We start from the raw sequence: 24532 nt of genomic DNA, 5'->3' as shown, positions 1-24532 counted from the left end.
CAAAAAGATGAAATTATTTTACTAATTTAATAGGCAGGCTTAACATAAAAATAAGGGTTAAACTATTTCCAATGTAACTGTTAAGTGTCTAAAAAATTTCTTATTAAAAATTATGAGTCTAACGTTTTTCAGTTACACTTTTAGGTCATAACATTTTCAACTTTATAATTTTAGGTGTCTGGACTGTAACGTTCGTTAAAAAATATCATTATCTAACTCGTGTTGGTCATAAAAAATTTATTTAAAAAAACACCTAAGATCAAAACTTATTTCAAAACAACCTAATTTTTTTAATTATAAAAATCCCCAAAATCTTTTAAAAAAACCCTAATTTCAATCCCTCACCATCGTTGGTTGCCACCAACGCCGTCAATCAGTTGAAACTCCGACAGCGTACGATTGCTCAAGCCTCACCGATGTAACTCTCAGCTTCACACTGTGATTGCAGTGGAAAATCGGCTATTGCAGCGCGAAGAACCTTTTTTAGTTTATCACAAAAATCTTATATTTACACAGTCGTTGGGTATTTAATCAATCATGAAAATAAGGGGTTTCAACCATTGGGTGGTTATACGGTCAATGTTGAGTGTTAGGTTGATTAACGACGTTGTGGCAGTTGACGGTTCTAAGAGATTAAAATTGGGGCTTTAAGAGATTTTAGTTTTTTTTGTTGTAATTTGTAGAATTTTGGGGTTTTTTAAATAAATTATACTTTTATGTTTTTATATATAAAAAATTTAAAATTTTATAAACATAATGTGTGTCATTTAATAATCGAATTTAACAATGTTACATTCCAGACACCTAAAAGTGTAAGTTAGAAACATTAGACACATATTTTTAACAAAAAAATTGTTTATCCACCTTGCATAAACAAATCAACTTCAATGGTGCTCTTCACTCTCTTTCTCCTCCTCAATTTCATTGGTCGGCCCACCCCGTTAACATACCTATTAAAGGTTGTCATGTTTTCATAACTGGTGAATCAATGGACATTGGCCTTGCCATTGCCAAACAAGGTGGATGCATAGGAGGAAGCATGTATTTCTCTTTTGGTTCGCTTTCTAGACCGGCTCAAAAAAGCCAAACAATTAATTCATCAAGTGTACAATGTCGAGGTCTCGACCTTTTCTGTCGATGTTCATGATATTGTTCGATTGAGCGTGCAATAAACAAGTCCGACCCCATCGAGGTTATAGTAGTTAACCGTGAGGTGTTTTATATCGAAGAGCTTGAGAAACAAGGCATAATTGTGGAGAAGATAATGATAGACATGAACTTGATGGGAAATGTCAAAGTCATCAAAGTTGTTTTGCTGTTGATGAAAAATAAAAAAGACGGGACCTTCCTCTATTGCTCTTATGTCTTCACTGGTCGACCAGGTTTTAAAATTTTAGCTTAATTGTTATCTTTTTTATTTTAATAATATTTTTCTCAATTAATATGTATGTAGCTATTTTTAGTCATTTTAAGTGATTTTGAATGATTCACAATGCATGATAAATATAGGTGGGTATATATGGTTATGCTACTTATTCAGCCACCAAATATGGGCTTCCAAGATTTGTAAAAGCATTGCAACTAGAAGTCTTTGTGAATAACATTCATATCTCTGTAATTTTCTCTCTCCCTAAGGATACTCAGGGGTAATTAACAAGGTTTGTATATTAATTATTGAGTAATTTTGAATTTTCTTAATATTTAACCATCCAAATCTGCGTTTCGATGAGTATTTACTATGATATCATGTTGATTCAACATTTGAAGCGATTAACACAATGTCGGACATCACCAATATCATGTTGGGTACACCTACCATAATGGAAGCATAAAAAGTTACAATACAAGGCATTAAACGCGGAAGGTTTAGCATCCCCTTCAAGCTTGCTGGGCGAGCAGTGTCGTAGTTACCGTCGGTTTATCGCCTCAGAGATCTTTCTTGATGACTTCCATTGAAGTGGTTTTTTTTTGTCTATTTTATTTTTTGGCTATGCTTTTTCAATGGAACTGGTACATGATTATTGGGAAAATAAGAAAAAAAAGGTTGGAAACTTCGACGAGCCCAACATACCCACTATAGAGGACCTAGAATATACCACTCACACTACACCAACACTTTTGACGTTGGTTAGCCTTTTATCTTTTAAATTCTTAGTGCATAATAATACTTAGGCAGCAAGGCTGACCATATATCATTCATGCGGTAGAACCGACCATATATCAATCACGCGGTAGAGCCAACCATATAATAGAACTGACACAACTGCACTAAGAACTTAGAAACAACTAAGGCTTAACCAGGAAACCTCAAGAGAAGAGAAAACTTTTATTGATACAAACATTTACAATATTACCCAGTTACCCCACTACTTTACTCTTCTTTATCTCTAAAGTTCTCTTTCTCTAGCTCACACTTTGACACCATTTTCTCACTCTTTCACTCTTACTATAATGGTAAAAAATCACCCCATATTTATAGTTTCTAGTGGCCATTAGATTGTTAACACATGTCAACATCTTAGCCATTTAACATTAAAAATATCTAGATTCTTCTAATAGATAATTCTAGATATAATATTAAATAATACAAATATAGATTTCCCATGGACATTTCTACACATATAAGATTTCCATATTATTCTAGAATATTCATATACACACACACACTAATGACACATATAATTCTTTAGGATTTGCATTATCTTCTAACACTCCCCCTCAATGCAAACTTTCTTTCATAAATGATTTGTAGATCATTCCAAGTGTTTCTCTGAACTTCTCAAACTTTGGTCTACTCAGACTCTTCGTGAAAATATATGCAACTTGTTCGTCTGTCTTTTCTGGCACCATATTGATATCTCCTTCAAGGACCTTCTCATAACATAGTGATAATGTATTTCTATATGTTGTCCTTCCATGAAATACTAGATTCTCTACTAGACGTATAGCTGATAGGTTTTCGTAGAAAAGTCTTACTTGATAATCTGTTAAGTGATGAAGATTTTCCATTTGTTGCTTCAACCAAGTACTTTCTTGTGTTGTTGATGCTAGTGTTTGATATTTTGCTTTGATACTTAATAAGGATATTGCTGGTTGTCTCTTGCTACATCATGATATTGCTCTCGATCCAAGACTGAACATGCACCCAATTGTCGATCGTCGTGTATCATAGTCTCCAGCATAATCGACGTCACAATATCCAATCCCTGACATTTCTTTGATTTCTTGTATAAAATATTGAAATTAATGGTGCCTTTAACATACCTCAAGATGCATCGTATTGCGTTAAGGTGAGACTTCTTTGGATTGATCATGCATCGACTAGCTACTACAACTTCATAAGTTATGTTTGGTCGACTTAGTGTGATATATATAAGACTTCCGAACAACTGTCGATAGATGGTAACATTTTCTAAATTTTTTCCTTCATCTGCTTGTAGATTTATATTAGGATCCACAGGAGTTGAGATGGCTTTACAATTAAGCATCCCATACTTTTATAAAATATCTCGTGTATATTTCTGCTGTTCCAGAAATAATCCTTCATTCGTCTGCTCCACTTCGAGTCCAAGAAAATGTTAGAGTTCTCCAAGCTCCTTCATATAAAATATGATAGAAATATTTTCCTTGTTCTTTGGATCTCCTCGTAATGATCTCCCGTGATGATTAAGTCATCCACATATACTAGCACCATGGCTAGTTTTCCTTGATCTTATTTCAAAAATAAACTGGAATCTGAAGGAGCAACTGTAAAACCACTTTGTATCAAAAACTCACCGATCTTCCTGTATCATGCTCTTGGAGCTTGTTTCAAGCCATAGAGTGTCTTCTTTAACTTGTAGACATACTCGGGATGGATCTTGTTCTCAAAGCCTCTTGGTTGCTCCATATATATGTATTTTTCAAGTTATCCATGTAATAAGCATTATTGACGTCCATCTACACAACTTCAAAGATTTACTAGCAGCCAAAGCTAATACAATTAATAGTTTTTTTTAATAAACTTGACAGTACTCGATTCTTTTTTCAATTGGAATTTTAGGGGTAGGTTGTCCAACTCAAAACTTAATGGACTAAAAGTGTAACATCCCAAAATATGGGTTAGTGACTAAATTATAAAACTTCAGAATTTGGTGATTAAAATAAGATGATTGAATAGTTTAATGATTTATTTGGAATGATTGTTAGTAATTATTAAGTGAATTGAAGGGCAAAATGGTCATTTGACCAATAAATAAATTAAAAGGTGATAAAGATGATATATACACGTGAGAAATGTGGGGAGAGGAAACAAAGTTTCCAGAATTCTCTTCATCCTTCTCTTTCTCTCCATCGTGAACTAAGCTAGAGCAAATGTGAGTTTTCTGATTAGTTGGTTATTTGATAAATTAAAGGTTAGGTTTTGATCATTAGATGATAACTAAGCTTAAGGAAAGCTTAAGTTGTCTTATAATCAAAAGATGAAGAAGTTATAAGAGATTAAAGAAAATGGGTTTTTAAATGAATTTATGGAAAGAGTTGATAAGTTGGATTTGAAGTTAAATTTGACTTGTCATCATGCTAATTAAGGAATATGAAGTGTTAGAATTGTATTTATAACATATTGGAATTGGAGTATGATTCTTGATTTACATATGAGGGATAGGATTTTGAGGTTAAAGATGATTTTCATGAATATAAGTTGATTTAAGTAATGATGATTGGGTTTAATGACATGATAGGGGTTTAAAAGAGAATAATTGAGTGAAGAATTGATGATTTTCGGGCTTAAAATACAATTTCTGGGCTATGTGCATTGATGCATATTCAATGTGTACCGATACATCAAGGATAAATCCCAAAAATTGTTCAAGGTGCATCGATGCACTCCTTTAAATAAAACATCAATGCCATCAGAATCGATGCACAAGTAGTGCATCGATGCACTCCCCTTAAATGCAACATCGAATAGGATTTATGTATCGATGCATAGATAGTGCATCGATGCACCCGTCAAGGGATGCATCGATACATGGTGTAGTGCATCGATGCATACCTTCATTAAAAGATAAAAATACCTTTCTTTTTAGACTAAGGAATTATAGTTTGGAATATATCAATTAGTATACTAATATGTATAAATGTATTACTATGTAGATTTATAACGTAATCTCGTTCCGGAATAATTGAAGGATTAGAATCGAGTCAAAGCAAGGCTAAGGTGAGTACATATTATAAGTATGGTACAATGGAATAAGACTTATGATAAGTCTAATTCCTATGTTGATTTTCATAGCACAATAGTTATGAACATGCATACATGATAATTATTATGATACATGCATAAAGTATATATGTTCATATGATTTGATAAATGATATATGTGAATATATTCAAATGTACATATGACATGGTAAGTGATATGTTATATGATCACAAGAGAAATGACATGAATACATGAACATATGAAATATAAGAATAATGTCCATGGTATACGATATGAGAGCTATAGTATAGTTGGCATGCCAAGAGTCGAGGGTTTACGTGGTCCTTCGAGACTATATGTATCCTTTGGAACATTTACAGGGTCTTTTGAGACAGATTTGATCCACTGGAATATGTATATGGTTCTTAAGGAGTGGTCATTCGGGACAAATTTCATAGCCCCTAGTGGGACCCATACGAGTTGTGATGACAGCATAGTGCACAACCTCAATGAACTCGAATACCTTGAGTTCTCAAAAATGTACATGGGCTTATAAAAGGTTATCAAAGGTAATTGAATTGTTATAGTTATATGTTACCATATTATTATTATTTACATTGAATTGTATATGACATGATTGAATGGATAGATTGCATGCTCATCTTTATACAGAATGCATTATTATTATATTTATATGTCTCACTAAGTCTATGACTTAGCGTGTAAGTGATTTACACGTAGGTACCAATAATCAGGAAGAGCGGAAATAGGGTGGCAAGAACAGCAGCACTGCTAGAAGATCAGATCAGAAGTAACGATAAAGTATGTATTTTGTTATGTATAGTGTGGCATGTAAGAAAAGTGTCTGTTACAAATCTCTGATCAGTTTTGTCTTGTTTTGGTTAACTTGTATAAAGTAACAATCTTATTTTAATGAAGTTTTAAATTTCCTTGATTTTTCATCAGAGTCAAAGTTTGAAAAGTCAATGTGACACCTCGGACTCGTATCCGGGTCGGGTACGGGTTGAGGGTGTTACAAAAAGTGCAACTTCTACATTAAACAAAACATGTAATACCCCAAATTTTAACTAGTGACTAAAATGTAAGTTTTAAAATTTTGGTAGCTAAATTATAAACTTGTAAAAGATTCAGGACCAAAAATGTATTTTTTTAAAAGTTATATTTTCAGCCATTTTTAAGCTTGGGGCTGAATACGCCATATCCAATAGTAAAAAATTTCTTTTTGATTTTTGAAGCTATATACTTGATTATTTGGTTAAGTTATTAGATAGATAATTAATCCTTTTGAAATTCTCTATCATTTGGTATAAGATATTCGTGTTAAACATGCTTGGATGTTAAGATTTGGTGATTAGGGTTTATGAAGGGTTTATGGATTTTGAAGATTTAATGAAAGGTTTTATGTTTTTGGTGTTGATTATTCTAAGGCATGTGATTATTAAAGTGATGTGTAAAGCCTTGTAGTTGATTTGGGCAAGTTAGGGTTCTAAGTAAGATTGAATTTTGATGCAATTTGAGGCTGTGATGTGTAAATGATGATGTAGAAGTTGATTTGGCAAGTTAGGGTTCATAAGTAAGGAATGAATTTCTATAAATGATATTAAAAGCGTTCTTTGTGATTTGGAGATCAATTTGGAACCTTGAGTTAGTAATAGGGCTAACATACAAGTTTTGAGAATTGTGAGATATATTGCAAAATATGATATTTGGGGTGTTCAATGTTAATTTTTAACATTATAATGCAGGAATTTTAAGTTAGAAAGTTGATTGGAACCAAATTGTAAATTTTGGAAATTTAAAGGGTGGAATTTGAATGGTCCTATAAGTATTAGGACTTAATTGCAAGTTTATTAAATATAGACGTATCATTTGGGTAAATTATTGCAATGCTGGGAATTTTATTAGTATGCTGGTTTTTTTAATTTAAATATTGAGTTGGGGTTGAATTGCAAGTTTACCAAATTGGGTGGTTGAATTTGAAAAGTATAAGAAAGTTTAGGATGAAGTTGTAAGTTTTTGAATGTCAAAGTACTGATTTGAGTATTTTATTAAGGTGCTGGAAATTTTAGTAATTAATATGAAATGATCATAATAGTGAAGGGCTATTATGAATTTGATGGAAAAGTTGAGGTGAATTCTAGAGAGAATTTATAACTAGTGGCTTGTTTATGCAATTGGAAAAAATCAAGGGGTTAAATTCGAAATAAATATATATGGAAGTTTAATTTTTTTATGAAAGCATGACTTAGTTTTGTATTAATTAAGTATCAATTTTATTTTATAGACTTTTATATTTTGAAGTTTGGATTATGTTAGTTCGATACTAACATATAGTTTGAATATGCTATGTTATTATGTTATGTTGTAGACTACGATAAATCTAGCGACCTGAATGACCTGAAAGGAAATGATAAATCACGTGATTAGGAGTATCGTATAAAAGGTTCGGTAGTGAGACAAGGTGATTGCATTTTATTTATTTAATTATTATGATCGATGACTACTTGTGATAAGTCAACTCCTATTATTTTAGAGTAGGATTTATGATTTTAATTGTGGATTATTTTCATAATGTTTTCATCAAGTTTTACGAATAATTTAGAGTATGAACTGCCCAAGTACAATTTTTATAATGATGAATTTTTAAGTGTTTATGATTTCCATACGTTGATTAATAAGTAACTATATTATGATTTAAAAACACATTGTATGTTGCACTGAGAGTCGTAGGTACATTGGCATGCCATTAAGTAGAGTACTTCCAAGTTAAGTTATGATACATTCGTACATTATGTATTGCACCGTTGATGCTTATGTTGCTTATGATTTGCACTTGAAGTGCTTCTTATGATCAGATATGCCCACTGTGATGTTCCTAGTGCACACCTTATGTTTTACTCGCGTACCTTATATTCTCTTAAATATACTTTGGGTATAAAATGAAATATGAAAGTTATAAATATGTTAAATTGACAGGGAAAAAATGATATGATTATGTTATCTGATGTTGTTTATCATGATTATTTATAAAATCATGAAATAATTTGAATTTCATGTTACGAGGAAGAAATTGGCTTGAACAAGTTGGTTTGAAAATTTTAACTTTTTATTTAAATTATTTCTAATGTTTTAATGCATTTATGATATTTTTATGTTTTATCTCACCTTAATCTATTACCGTCTCATTAAGTTATACTTAGCGCATGATGATTTTCATGCGTAGGTTCAAATTAAGAATAGGACGTGCAGTGAGGAGTCTCATGAGCATCTTTTGAAGACTCATACCTATCATCAGTATCAATAAGACATCTATGATGTTACTTTTGACTTTTAGTGGCATGCATATTATATCAGTAGTTTTTTTTATCAAATTTGTTTTTAAAAGGGTATGTAATAGTGAATAGGACTATTTTATTTATATAGTCTAGTTTTATCAGTATTATGAATGAGTAGAATACCTATATTATTATAATTTTATGTGACAAGAAAATAGTTTTAAAGTTGAAATAAAAATGTTTTAAAAAGAAAAAAATTTAACATTTATATTCAATGAATGTTTATAAGATTGATGTGATATTTTTAATTTGTATTTCGATACATATACAAATTATGGGTATTACAAAAACATGCCACGTCACTGATGACACATTCCAAATTTCAAATACTTCTTTTTTTCACCAACCATACAAACAGAATGGAATCTGGTTGGAGGAGTTAGAAATGGACTTCTCCAAAGTTTGAATAGTTCAAACTCTCCAAGGCATGCCATGAAACTGCTGAAAATTAGAGCTAAAAACAACCAATGGTGACGAATTTCCAACTTCTTTTTGCCGAAAAACGCATGTTTTGTTTCTATCTTTATTTTTTTTGGGTGTAAATCAATCATTTTTAGGGTTAATTACATTTTGTGATTGATCACTTATGTTTGTATGATTGATTGTAGCTTTCTGATTATAACTGTTTGTTTATGCAATTATGGGATGATTTTGTTTGTGTTTGTCAGTTTGAGTATATGATTTCGTCCATGTTTGTCGACATCGATAGAGTGTACGTTTTCCTCCGTCTAGGATTAAGGAAATTTTTTAATGAGTCCTTTATCACTTGTTTTGTTTTGTATGTCTCGGCTTATAAATGCATACAAAATGCTCCTTCCAAAAAAATTGTTTATATTTTGTTCATTTTTTCTCACTGATTTAATATATATATATATATATATATTTTTTTTTTTTATTTTTATTAAGATGTGGTCACAACGAGTTAACTGCCGTTAAATATTTTAGTATAATCACACATTTGGTCCATGTTGTTTACATATTATCTCAATTTAGTCTTATTTTAATAAATTAAAATATATATATATTTTTAAATTAAAATAAAAGATTTTTAAATTGAGTTGATAATAAAATATATTTAATACGTTAATATAATATATTTCTTAAAGTTAATATATATAAATATTATGAATTTAAGTTAAATATTTATATACTAAGATACAAAATATATACATTATATGTCTATGTTAGACCAAGCATTGGTCTTGGTTCAATAGTTGGGTATATGCTTGGTTTCTAAGAGACTCAGGTTCGATTTGATGTTAAATTTATTTTAATTTATTAAAATATGACTAAATTGAGAATATATAAATAACATGAATAAAATGTGTGATTATACTAAAATATCACATCACCTTGTTAACGGCAATTAGTACAGGATTCGCATATTAAATTAAAAAACGAAAGTGATCAAAGTAGACAAAACACAAACATATTATGTAATTAACCCTTTTTATCATCATTATTATTTCTTAAAATTCAAATACTTTACTCCAACTCCAATAAAAGATTACATGCTCACAACATTAAAATTAAATTAAATTAGATTCGGCACGTTCTCAGAAATTACACCACAAAAAGGAGAAATTCGACAACGCCAGCCTATGGATTTCCTTGGCGAGCAAGTCAAAATGAAAGGCTTATCGACTATGGACCCCTAATGAAGTTTCGCCCATCTTCGACTCCAACCCACAATGGCCTATAAATTTGCTACATCCCATACTTGGCCAAAACGTTCATCCCATTCCTACTAACAATTGTGTGATTCCAAACAAAGCCTACCTATATATCTCATATTAATCCTAATCGACTTCTCTTTTTAATCAGTTTCTCAATGGCAACGTCTGGTCTAGGAGTCAGCCTCGCAGAAGCTTACGTGATGCGCTCTCTATATAAGCAGAAGATGAAGAAAATGGAAGAGCAGGAGCCTAATAAGAGTGATGATAAGATGTTTGATCAAATGGAAACCCCTGCACCCCTGGTTGTTTTCCTTCTTGGGGTCTAAGAAAACCCATTCCGCCAAGGTTTCTTCTTATGGTTCTGCACAAAAACCTCTCTAGGAACCAAAAATGGGATCGCAAAAGTTGCTTGAGGAACACGTTGGGTTTTTTTTTAGTCAGTTAAGTTGGCTATAAATGTTGCACTGGGCTATGATCGAACCACAGTTAATCAATGAAAAAAAACTTGAGTACTCGAGTTTTTTTGTTCCATGTATATATATATATATATAATATATATATATAAATTAGCAAATAAGATACAGTTTGAATTTTGTGTCAAGTTTAATGTAGTAAAAAAAATATGATTGTTGTGAATGTTAATGAGAGCTTACTTTTAATGTAGATGGAAAATCACAAATAGAGTAGTATGAGAAGATGATTACTCTTGCAACTCAAAACAGAATTCTGGAGAAGGAGAGAGAGGCCCCCTTAAGGAGGAGGAACCATTATTTGTTGAGGAGAAGTATAACACGGTTTTATTTCTAAAGTCATAAGTCCAAGAGTAAATATCTATTGATAGTGATAGATAAGATGTTTGGCGATGGAGGGAACATTTAATGAATCTTACTGATATATGGAGCATTTATTAAGGATATAGTAATACGTTGGTTTCTGACTTTTCTGAAGTAATGGCTTGAGTCTTGGGGAATTGCCACATCATTGGACCGAACAGAGTTAAGGTTTTGACCAGATCAATGCAGAGTCATGTTTCGAAGATTGCTACACTTTGTTAAAACTTAAAATGCAAAAGCCACTATGTTATTTAAAACAAGTACAATATCACCCCCCAAAAAATCTCTGTTTCATTCTTTTGCACCATACCTCTCTATCTGCCCTTTATTGCCTTGCCAGGGTAGGGTTTGCCTTGTGTTCTCTTTTCTCATCCCCAACTTCACTTGCGCCCCGCCCCTCTTTTTTTTTTTTGCCTTTTGGTGTTTTTAATTATTTCTGCTGCCACCAGAATTGGAATCCTGAAACATTGAATTGGCAATTCCAACAACAAATATAACAGGAAGTGGCATCAGCAATCTCATTAGGCAGCTACAAGATTGTGCATAAACAGCAGCTTTTCTTTGGAGAATCATCCTCTTGTTTCTCTGCGGATAAAATTTCACGAGTTAAGACGCACGGATGTGTCGAAATAGAATACATTATTAGCATGTTAAAATTAACCTAAACATAGAGTAATATCTAAACAAGTATGGATCTTATGAAATTCATGCACAAGATCAAATGAGAGAAATGATAATTTTGGAAGCGATTCCTTTTGTAGAGAAAATGTTAATGCAAATGTTCATTTTCTTCTTCAAATATAAAACCAAATTCCTATGTCTTATTACAAGTTTTCTGTTTCTGCAAATGCAACAGCAGGAGTGTAACAATCAAAGACGTGTCATGGATTACCGTTTCTTTTGTTTGACAAAGGAAGGCGAAGAACGACATGCATCGTGATTACACCACCCGGAAGTTCACCAACCAGGAGTCTGCAGTCAGCAACTGTACTGTTGTTTTCAAGTATTTTTCCACCATTAATTAGCTTCACTTCTTGTATTGTGTTTGGGCAATTTTCTTTGTCTGCGAAACAGGAGTTTTGCATATGAAAACAGAGATACCTTCTGGTTCGGGTTTTCTAGGCTATATGTTATAACATAAAACAACACCATAATTCAGATATAAATCACAGTAATGGAGCATCTTAACAGGTAAAATGTTTCTCATGAGCTTTAACCATTTGCCTTTGAGTTCCTATGGCATGGATCCAAGAATATCACACATTTTTCAGTTCACAAAACTATTTTGCAAGCATAAGGAACAATACAAGATTTTGTTTGACACAGATCATTTTGAATTTCAAAACAATGAATAACAAAAGGACACTTTACATGATAAAAGTACAAAATCCATTGCATACAATTGATAAACAGGTGAAAAATGAAAATAAAAAGTTGAGTAATTAACCTTGAGGCCACTGAGCAAGTATTTTCTCTTTGAGAGATGCCACGGTTGTAGCTGGACTGTACTTGCTTGGACCAATGTCAGTTCCATCTGCAAGCCTGAATTTGAGCTCCACCAATTCTTCTCCAGCCATAGGTGAAATCTCTTACCTCAAACTCTCACCCTAATCTAAAAAAAAAACCCAGTTTTTGTTTTTCTTTATCCTCAATCAGATTAACTGTTAAAAACCTCTTCTTTTCTCTGTGCAGAAGAAGTTAAAAACCTTGCTTCTTCTGGAGGGAAAAACGTTTGAGAAGAAACTACCAAAATCCTAGATGATTTTTTTTGCAGAAGAACAGTATGTTTTTAGTGGTTTGATATCTACCTAAGTCCTGGGACTGATTAGAATTCAGAAATGTAGATTGTAGAATGAACAGATGAGAGGAGAAGAAGGATCAGAAGCCTTTGCAACTTGATGTTGAAAGAAACAAGGATGGAGACCACCCACAATATGAACTTTTTAAAGTGGGTTTTCTTTTACCTAAATCTAACAAAAAAATCTATTGATATTTATGTAGGCTGTTAAACTTTCATTTTCACCCTTAAGATAACCCCACTAGGTTATACTCCATCAAATGAAAATATATGCAATATTAATTCATGCGGTGAATACAAAATCATCTGACTTAGATCTTGGATTTTATATGAAGTGCAACTTCTGTAATGTATAAAAATTTGTAAAACAAGAAATTTCACTATTCAATCAAATAATGGAGAGATTGTTATTGGTAGTACTTATTTATATTTGTTCAACTGGCTCCTGCTGACAGCAACATTAGAAAAAATATCAGTTATTTATGAGCAAGCCTGCCTTACCTGATTGGCTTTACCAGGACCCACCACTAGTGGACTAAGAAATTTCACGTTCCAATTTGAAGCTCTCAAATTATTCTGTTTCTGATCAACATAACGTTTTTTTTTGGGGGGGGGGGTGGTCAACAATTGATACATGATTTAGGCAACAATTCAGGGGGGGGGGATATGCGTTTTGTGACGAGTGTTAGATGGATTTAGCATCTTTATTTACTTTGCATAATTGGAATTAGGTTCTATGACATTACAAGCTTCTGATTTCTCAACCCTTTCCCATTTATTAATTACAAAATTCATCTCCCTCTGTAAGATAAGGATAAAGCAAAAGTGCCATGAACCCACTCCTCCCCTCCCTGCATTTGGGACGTCGGACTTTGGTTCCATATTTTTCACGACATTTAAAGGAATAAAAAATAATGATTTATTGGTTTAACAAGACGATATGTTAATTTTTGAAATAATATTCATAATTCAAACTCAAACATTACAAATAAAATAAATCAATTGAAGAATCGTCCCAAAAATTTTAACTTTGTATAAAAATTAAAAAAAGATAAAAATATAGATGGAATGCACAAAAAGTATTTTATAAGAACAAATATGAAAAAGGAAAAGAATGAGAGATGTGTGATAGGAATTCAAAAATGAGAAAAAGATACTATATCTCATATTATATATAACAAGTTATTTTTCTCCCACACTATTAAAAGTCAGGTAAACACGTTTAATACTTAAACTATTAGTTTTGATCTATTTTAGTACTTAATTTTTCAATTTTTCAATCATACTTAACGTTTAGTTTTTGCTTCATTTTAGTACCTCACCATTAAAAACTTAACGCAATGCGTTTTTATGGGTAAATTACATCATTTATCACTCAACTATCTTCTCACTCCTATTTTGGCACTAGAGTTTAAAAATTTTCAATTTAAATACTTGATTTTCACATTGCTCCTATTTTAATCATTCTAATTTATTTTATTTATAATTTTTGTGACATGACATTTTATTATTATTATTATTATTTTGTTAATATATAATTAAAAATAAAAAATCAAATTGAAAGTTAGAGTGATTACATTAAGAGTAATTTGAAAGTTAAGTAGCTAAATTAAAAAAATTAAACTTTAGTGACCAAAATAGGAGTGAGAAGATAGTTGAGTGATGAACGATATAATTTTACCCATAAAAAGGTGCAACATGCAAATCATCTGTTAAGTTTTTAACGGCGATGTACTAAAACGAAATAAAAACTAAATATTAAATATGATTTTAAAAAAATTAAAAATTTAGATATTAAAATAGATAAAAATAATAATAATTTAAATATTAAATACGTAATTACCCTAAAAGTTATATTAAAAAGCCGAAGAGATTTCACGATCCAGAGAAAACCGAGCCCAACTAAAATAACTTTCCTATGCCGTTTCGGACTAAAGGGCAATAGTGAGTTGAAAACGATACTTTACATTTACACTCCGCTAGTTCATTATCACTGTATCCAATAAACATAAACAAATCTGGGTTGATCGAGGACCCTCTTTAATATTTCGATCAATTTTGTCTTTTCTATCCTTCCTCTTCAACTAGATGAAGGCACCTACATATTTGTGTAAGTTTATATATATAAACTTTATCCAACAATGATAACAGATTGTGTGCTTAACAATATATAATATGAGTTCGATTCTTAGGCAAGTGTTTATTTATTTATTTAAAAATATAAAGAAAATGAAGTAAAAGTAAATATACACCAATCCAACAAAAAATAATGTATACATAATCAAAATTCAGCTAATTTTTAATTGAATATAATTTTATCATACATGCCATCTTTAATATTGAACCAAAATCTCCGCCCGTTGAAACTAGGCTCATAAACGAATCGGATGAACACGAACGAGAGTATGTTTATGTTTATTCGTTTAACTTCAACCGAACAAAGGAACGAAAACAAACAACTAAACGAACGAAATTTATTGTTCGTGTTCGTTCGTTTAAATGTTAAACGAACACAAATGAACAAACGAACAAACATAAATTAATTGAGTTTATATTTAAGAAGAATTTTTTTGCTTCTTTTCAAATAATATTAGGATTTACATTTTCTTTTGGATATTTTTTTTATTTGAGTTTAAAATTAATTGACTCTAAAAATATTAATGTGTTTAAGGTTAAAATTTATTAAGTCTTTATATTTTAAACGAGTCTAGAGAATATGAACGAATATAAAAAAAATAACATAAACGAACGAATATAAATGATAAAATGAACATAAACGAACGAATTATTGAACGTTTTCTAATTTAAATAAACGAAAGAGTCATATATTCGTGTTTGTTCATTTAATAAACGAATATAAAATATTATTTATATCCATTCTTTTAATAAATAAAAGAATTTTCGTCAAACGATTCATGAATCGTACATTGAATATTCGATTCGTTTACCGTTATAGTTGAAACGGCTCAAGGACGTGTTTATCAAAATAATTTTTTTAAAAAGAAGTGATAGATATTGTAATCAAAATAAACGAAGAAAAACAAGCACCGAAATCAAAACGAAACTGGTGGAGGTTGGTAAGTCGTAGTCGCGTCAATTTTTAAAAAGCTTCACCACTAAAAGAACCCCACGTGCTATCACCGACCCTGTTTCCGACACGTATTCAACCTGGCCCCACGTTACATGTCTATCTTCCTTTGGCTTATCCTCGTATCCAAAGAATTCAAATTTCCCTTTTTCAAATTCTATAATCATCCCTCCCCTTCTAAAACAGCCTCTTTTGGCTTTTGCCTTTCACGTGAATGCGCCACCCCAAAACGACACCGCACACACTAGACTTCTCCTAGCCTATGCGCACTACGCACCCCTCTGGCTAGTGGCCGCTTGATTTTGCAATGCTTAAAAGAGCTCTCTCAACTTCAAGGCAAGGCTGCTAACTTAGAAAACAGTGTCGTATGGAGAAATGCGCGGTGGTTTTGGCCCTAACCGTTTGGCTTTTACTTGGAAATTTGTCGTCGGCGGCCACATTTTCGTCGAAATTGATTCACAGGTTTTCAGACGAGGCGAAGGAGATTTGGACAGCTCGGAATGGCAGTGCCGGTAGTGGTGTTGTTTCGTGGCCAAAGAGGAATAGCTTAGAGTACTTGGAGTTACTTGTAGGGAACGATTGGAAGAGGCAGCGGATGAAAGTCGGCTCCACGAATCAGTTACTGTTTCCTTCTCAAGGAAGCCAAACCCTCTTCTTCGGAAACGAGTTCGACTGGTCAGCCATTTTCGACTTTCCTTATTTTTTGAAATTTGAATTTATTTTCCGTTTATTCTGCATTCTTTTTCTTTTAAACTCATTCATAGTTGTTTTTTTTCTTGTTAGAAAGAAATTGAAATCAGCCGCTAAAAAGCAGAAGAATATTCAACCTTTGTTATTATTATTATTTTTAATATGTATAGTTTTGGAAAACAAAATATTGGTATATTTTTGCAAATTATAGTAGTAATACTGTTGATGGGAATTGTTTACTATAATTCATTTTTTTATTGGAAAAAATATTTCCAGGTTACATTACACATGGATAGATATAGGTACACCGAATGTTTCATTCCTGGTAGCATTGGATGCGGGCAGCGATTTGCTCTGGGTCCCGTGTGATTGCATACAATGTGCTCCTTTATCTGCCAGTTACTATAATTCACTGGTAACCTAAACAGCGTGCTCCCATTTTTCCCACTACTTTTTTCTCTTCTTATTTACTCCATTTTTACTTTTTATTTATCTGTTTCAATTGTCACTGTTTAGTCTAGTATATGTTCATTTACTAATGGTTTCTATTTGTCCAGCTTTTCAACTGCTTTGCATGGGATTTCTAGTTGCCTCTATTTGGGTATTTATATTGTGAAGTGTTATGTCCTAGGTTTAATAATGAGGGGCATAGATAGCTTCAATTATAAAAGCAGATATGGTTATTTTTCTTGTTAGAATGACTTCTATCTTCAGTCTTCACTGTGATTAAAAGCACTGATTATATAAGGTTGGATAGGCATTTTCCTTAAAGATGAAGCGATTTGCGTTTAATAAATTTGAAACTGAATTTGCGCAAGCAAACTTTAAATGGAAGATAGTACTATTTCTTTCTGACCACACTTCAACAAGACTTAACCTGATTGCCTCCTTGACAGTGGACTAATTACGCTAAGAACTGGTAGTTGGTTACCGGTTAAGCATTTTAATTCCAATGATTGATTGGCAGGTGCTCCCACATACCTGGGGCATCTATTGTGCAGGATAAAGATCTTAGTGAGTATACCCCATCTTTGTCAAAGAGTAGCAAAAACCTGTCCTGCAGCCATGGGTTATGTGAGTCAAATTTATACTGCAAAGAACCAAATGATCCCTGCCCGTACATTATTGAATATGACACAGTTAATACCTCAAGTTCTGGATATCTTGTTGAGGATAAATTGCATTTGAAGTCATTTATTGACCCTGCAGTGGAGAGTTATGTACAAGCATCAGTCATAATAGGGTATGTCTTGATTGTTCTTGATGTTCTGTGTTCTTTTTTTCTTTTGTTTGTCTTTGGCCAAAGATGTATGTGACCTGATATGGCCAAATTTGTTGTCTTGTTCATATTTCTCAATTGTGTTGCTTCCCTGTTTCACTTCATTTCAATTCAGCTGTGGGAGAAAGCAGAGTGGTGGCTACCTGGATGGTGCTGCACCTGATGGTCTAATGGGATTAGGACCAGGGAATGTTTCAGTTCCAAGTTTGCTAGCTAAAGCAGGATTGATTCAGAACTCGTTCTCGATTTGTTTAGATGAGGCTGGTTCTGGAAGAATTTATTTTGGTGACAAAGGGATTCCTTCCCAACAATCTACTCCATTCTTACCAATAGGAGGAAACTAGTACGTGTAACCCTTTGTCATGTTCTTTTTGTTTTCTTAAATAAGAAAAGGCTCTTCTTTTGTCCAGCATTATACTTTGCTGCTACAGGACTGGTGGTGAAAGGTCTGTAATTTTCTTTTTAATAATTGTTTCAGTGAAAAATTTTTGTACGAGGAGCATCTATGTGTTGGGAACTCTTGTCTCAATAATCTGGATTCTTAGCGCTTGTGGATAGTGGCTCGTCTTTCACATATCTTCCTCCTGAAATCTATGATAGTTGTACGGAGGTGCTTTTTGTGCTTATCATCATATAGAAATTATTGTTTTCATTTGTTATTGGGACTGAAATATTTTAATTGTTTCCTTTGTTATAGTTTGAGAAACAAGTAAAATCCAGAAGGATTAGCGGCCAAGATGATCTTTGGAAGTACTGTTATAATATCAGGTTGGATGTTGGGCATTCAATATTCCTGGAAGCCTTTCTTTTTTTCTTTGTACTGACATTATTCCTTGAAGCAGTTCAGAGGAGCCATTCAATATCCTGGCATGAGACTTAAATTTGCTACGAACCAGAGTTTTGAAATTCATAATTACATATATTCCTATACTGACACTGAGGTTAGTCTTCTTTTCTTTTCTACATTAAACCCGAGAAACTGTTTGAAAGAATACAATGAATTTCTTCTCTTTCTTTCCTATTCTTAGATGTGTGCAACTTAAATTGTGCATGTGCCATATCTTGTTACAATTTCTTTGTGTGAGGTCTGTATCACATTTCTCAGTTTGTTCTTTAGAGGCAGTAAGAGGTCCTCATAGTACAATCAACCTCCCCAAGAACTTCACAGTACTTGCTTGACACTATTAACAAATTCAACTAATTGTTTTTGATTCTTTTCATTTGTTAATATCTTTTAGATTTTTGGTTTCCGAGCATACTCTAGACAGCTAATAAATTTTATCTTTTCTAAGGAATCGTAAATTGTGCTGACATTTTTGAGCAGGTATTTACAGTATTCTGTTTAACTGTTTTACGTGGAGAAGATGAATTTGGTGTCATCGGACGTGAGTCTATTCTCTGACTTTTGAATGTTCTTACATTGTTTTATAGCTTTGCAATCTTCTAGCCTTGGTGTCTGCTATTTTAATGACACTGGATGAACAATTGTGTTGCAGAAAACTTCATGACAGGCCATCACATTGTTTTTGATCGTGAAAATATGAAGTTGGGTTGGTCGCATTCCAACTGTAAGTAAGTGTAGATCTTTCCACCTTTGTCTATTTGATATGTCTTGCGTCTTGTTATTTATTTTGGGTTTATTTGTCTAGTTTTGTAACTGATTAGTTTCAAGGCGTAAGAGTGGAAATTAGTAGGATTTATGTTAGAGTTCGACTCGAATTTAGAGTGACACAAATTAATTAATATTTATTTGGGAAAGTAAGACTCTAATTTGATTAAAAATCTTAGTTTGATTAAAAGTAAATAATTTTATTAGAGTAGATTTATACTTTATTTAGTTTTACTTTGTAATTAAGTGTCTATCTATAAATAGAAGAAGAGTTAGATATCAATTTTTTCTTCTTCAATATCCTTTGCATTTTTCTTTCTTTTTCTTTAGTGAAATTCTTCTGTTTGCCTGTGGTTTTTCCTTTTAGGGTTTTTATATAAATCTTATTGTTCTTTGTTTTCGATCATATTTATTTATTCGTCAATAATCGTTTTGATATTATAACAATTTCATCAAACTTCTGATTTCTGAAAGAAACAGGAGCACTATTAAGCCTAGCTTTGTGAATCCTAGAGTATTTTCTATAATGACGATGATATGTATTAGCTTGCTTGCTTACCGTACTTTTGTTTCCTGATTCCTGGAATATCCGTTATTGTGAGAAGCAACGCTGGAGTTGCCCTATGCTTCAGTTTTGCCACTTTAAATCTTTCATTATGCAAAAGCAAACGTTCTTTGTTACAGAAGTAAAATGGAAATTGCATGGGCAGGTGAAGCGAGTGACAAACCAGGCGTACATCTAGCACCACCTCCCAGCAGTGGATCTCAGATTCCATTGCCGACGAATGAGCAACAGCACAACAATAATACATATGCAGTTGCTCCAGCGGTCGCAGGAAGGGCTTCCGCAAAGCCTTCTTCGGCTTCGCCACTCCAAATTCCCACCCTGCTCTGCATATTCACTTCCTTCCTGCTGTTGCTGCCAAGGTTTTACTTTAGCCATAAGTCCATAATCATTTCTCCTGAAATCCAATTAATTATTGTCCAACTCACGAACATCGTACCATTTTTTTTTTTCTTTTTCTTTAATTTTAAGGATTGGGATTCATTGTAAAAGCTTTAGCCATAAGTCCATAATCATTTCTCCTGTAATCCAATTAATTATTGTCCAACTCACGAATCGTACCCATTTTTTTTTTTTTCTTTTAATTTTAAGGATTGGATTCATTGTAAAAAGCTTTTTATTTCCCGGTAAATCTAAGTTGGGCATATGCAACCACACGAACATCGTACCATTTTTTTCTTTTTTCTTTTAATTTTAAGGATTGGGATTCATTGTAAAAGCTTTTTATTTCCCGGTAAATCTAAGTTGGGCATATGCAAACCATTTTTGTCAATCACACCTAAAGCAAGATCTTGTAAAATCTTCAATCAAGATTACTACAGGAACACGTTTGTCTGTTGATGTGATTTAAAATTATTCAAAAGGGGGGAACATTTTAAAATTGGATTTTAATTCATACGTCAATCTGATGATGTTCGAAAGTAGAGTGACTCTGTTGATGTTGACATTAAACTTACCCCCGACAGGCAATAGATAAATGATCCAAAGTGCATCAAGTTGTTGAAAAATGTGAAGGGACAAAAATAAAAGAGATTGATGAACTGAAACGTTGCCGGATAGTAATTGATCCCTTTCAACAAATTGGTGGTGGGATCGATTATTCAATAGTTGTATCACGTAAATAAGGAGGCCAGCTTTTTCACAAATATGCTGGATTTTAAAAGATAATTTAAATATATATATATATATATATATATAATATATATATATAAAGATGGTCGTCTAATTAATTAGATTACTGAAGGAATGGAGTCGTAGGATTTAGAACAGCCCATTACTATAAATATGATTAAAGTAATAATAAAACAAGATATATCCATGGGCATGGAGAGAAAGGGGACCAACTTCATTTTTTTGGTTCACTACATAAAATAAAAGGTGGTAATTTAAAAATACAAAGCCTTAAAAGTTTGGGTCAGGCAGCCCATCATTTTCAGCTCCGCTTAATTACGTCCGTAAAGGTTTTCGATATCAACAATTGGACGTTCCTTTCCTACAATCTCACCGCCAAATCATAATATTAATCAAGTGGACGATGGATAGCAACCAACACGTTTTTTTCCGTAGCTAACCCCACTTTGAATCTTCCATATCCACGTCCCTCCGGTCCTCCTCGTACGTGGCAACTTCTGATGTCATTCAAGCACGATCCTCCATTATTGAACACATCGATTGGAAAAAACATGAGTTTTCCCTATTCAAATAATTGATTTGCATTTTAATTCGCTAAAGACGTACAGAAAATTGAATTATACTTTTAAACAAAATTGGATTATTATTTTAAACTTAAAAAATAATATGAATATTTCGTTTTCTATATTTTTATGAGTTTTTTTTCCAAGGGTAAAACTAAACTGCTCCACTCTGTATCTGTCCATAGAAAAAATGAGCAAGAGTAGTGAAACGAGTTTCTGGGAGGACCCATTTCCTAACATCTTAGTAGTGAAATTAAATTAAAGTCATCTCAAACAAAAATTTTAATTCTAAAGCTTTTTTAAATTTAAGGACGCGTTTACTTTCGTCACTATAAACCCATAGAAGCTAGTGACGACCTGCTCTTCCTCCTCTTCAGTCTTCACTATTTCAGACCAAACAAACAAAAAGTGGAGTACTCATTCTCTTCAACTACCTAACTTCATTAATCTATCTCATTACTTGCTTAGATCAACACACACACACACCTCTTTATTCTGAAGCTGTATCCGAGTTAACGCACAATGGGAGTGGAAGGAACCTTGGATTACATTTTCATTGCCTTTTTCTGTTTCTTTATTGGTTAAACATTTGCTTTGATTTTGGTTTTGCAGGGGCCAAGTCTGTGGACGTGGACTTGAAGCAGCAAAAGGCGACGGTGACGGGTCACGTGGAGCCGAAGAAAGTGCTGGCGGCGGCTCAGACGACCAAGAAGAAGGTGGAGTTGTGGCCTTATGTGCCGTACACGATGGTGGCAAACCCTTATGTGGCTCAAGCTTATGACAAGAAGGCACCACCCATCACGTGAGGAAGGTTGCTGACCCTTCCAAAATCAGTGAGACCACCATGGACGACCGCTACTCCATCATGTTCAGTGACGAAAACCCTAATGCTTGTTCCGTGATGTAAGAATAAATAAGAACTATCAATATATAAGTGGATCAATGTTTTCATTTGTAATATACTATTAATCTCGATAAACCTTTGCATTAAGCTTCGTGAAAACTTAAAAACACTCTTTTTTTTCTTAGAGAATAATTTATGCTATGATTTGAGCAAATGGGGAGAGAAGCACAGAAAGCAGACCACAACCACACGAGGGAACCTCTTAAAATAATACCACAAATACCACCACACGAGGCAAATATGATAACTGGGTTTACTTCCTTTTTTTGATTTAATGATATAATTTACCCTTTAAATCTGAGCGGGACAACTCCAAATTAAGTCAAATTATCAGTCTAGAGACAAATCTAATTAGGTTTACTTCTTTTTTATTGGTAAATTGCATATGTGTACTTTGGTAACCTTCATTTGATTTCCCCCCCCCTAATATCAAGAAAATGTATGTTGATTGTGTTTCCTCCGTTCAACACGACTACGATTGTCTGTTTTGGTTGATTAATAGATTTATCTGAATTAGCAAATAATAACAATATTAAATTATGTTTTTGTGGGAAAGACATAAATTTTGTTAGTAGAGCTACAAGTTTTAGAGTGCAAGAAACTTTTCTGTCATGCTTTGTGTTTTGATTTTAAAGTCCATTCCATCAATTCAAAATTTTGTCATGTCCTTTTGTTCAAATTGTATTCGTCACTTTGTACACGTACACAGGTTTATTGAGTTATTAATTGCCATAACCAATGTTTACAGTTTATTGTTTTGAATATATTATAAAATATAAGGCAATAAATATGACACTTGGAGCACATTAGTTAATAATTTAGTTAAAATGATTGCTAAAAAACACTAGTTAGAAGATTTACAATTACACATATTATGTCACCGGTGGGATCAACTCCTCTTTTAATGTTAATCCCACAGCTGTAATGAAGATAATATTTTGTCAATTTAATGAAGTCGTTTTATTACAAGAGTAGAAATAGTAATTATTAGAGATATTTATTGAGCTAGTTGGAGAATGCTTTATTCGTGCTCGTTAAAAAAATTTATTGTTCGACTTGACTTGTTGTTTGTTAAACTCGTTAAAATTTTGCTTCACTCGTGCTCGTTAAAAATTTATTGCGCGACTCGTTGCTCGTTAAACTTACTTTAATTTTTACTTTATTTTCTTAACTATAAGTAAAATATACTAATAATATATAGAACTTAATATAATCATAAATTAATAATTTTAACCAAAAATTATCAAAAAATCTATGAAGTATTTCAAAGTCTAACTCTAAAATAACAATCCATAAATAATTAAAATAATAAATAAGATTTGATTTTTAGTGCAGTAAAATATTAATCAATAATTTAGTAATCTTTGTTGTTTATAAAAAAATTATCTACTAAAAAATTATATTAAAAAATTAATAAACTGTTTGTGAACTTATCGAGTCGAGTTGAACAAACTCGTTAAGGTCTCAAGTCGAGTTTTTATCAAGCTGTGACAAACTACTCAACTCGTTAATCACCCCCTAGTAATGCTATATTAAAATTATTGTTTTTTTTTCACGTTATGTTCATCATGTTTATGGAGAGGTTATTCTGGTGATTTAAACGATTTCCGAAATAAAACTCATATTTGATGACGACGACGACTATTAAACCAGCACATTGATGGCTTTTGGTACAACCAAGAAAAGTATCCGGGAATTTTACCTAAAAACAATTTTCATAGTTCGAAATTAATAAATAAATTCACATTATTGATAAATCATTTATTTTCATTTCCTCCATTAAAATAATTTTGTTTATATTATTTAATAACTTTTAAGGGTTGGAGTAAACTGTTCAGCAGCCATTTATCTGGTT

The 24532-nt window shown here is 32.4% G+C and overlaps 1 protein-coding gene and 2 pseudogenes across 1 annotated transcript; 2 read left to right on the top strand and 1 right to left on the bottom strand.

The window, feature by feature from the left end:
- Positions 1 to 887: 887 nt before the first annotated feature.
- On the top strand, positions 888 to 10543 carry LOC120195065 (annotated as a pseudogene).
- A 768-nt stretch (positions 10544 to 11311) lies between these two features.
- On the bottom strand, positions 11312 to 12995 carry LOC120194914 (membrane-anchored ubiquitin-fold protein 5-like). The gene is made up of 4 exons (XM_039197084.1): positions 12857 to 12995; positions 12498 to 12650; positions 11943 to 12113; positions 11312 to 11635 (listed from the first exon to the last, which is right to left on the bottom strand). The coding sequence occupies exons 2-4, from the start codon at positions 12625 to 12627 to the stop codon at positions 11580 to 11582; spliced, it is 357 nt and encodes a 118-aa protein (XP_039053015.1). The 5' UTR covers positions 12628 to 12650; positions 12857 to 12995; the 3' UTR covers positions 11312 to 11579.
- Positions 12996 to 16093: 3098 nt separating this feature from the next.
- On the top strand, positions 16094 to 20568 carry LOC120195063 (annotated as a pseudogene).
- Positions 20569 to 24532: the final 3964 nt, after the last annotated feature.

Source organism: Hibiscus syriacus, unplaced genomic scaffold, assembly GCF_006381635.1.
Source record: "Hibiscus syriacus cultivar Baekdansim isolate YM2019G1 unplaced genomic scaffold, ASM638163v2 tig00117005_pilon, whole genome shotgun sequence".
NCBI classification, from domain to species: Eukaryota; Viridiplantae; Streptophyta; class Magnoliopsida; order Malvales; family Malvaceae; genus Hibiscus; species Hibiscus syriacus.
This window is presented reverse-complemented; position numbering and strand designations above follow the sequence as displayed.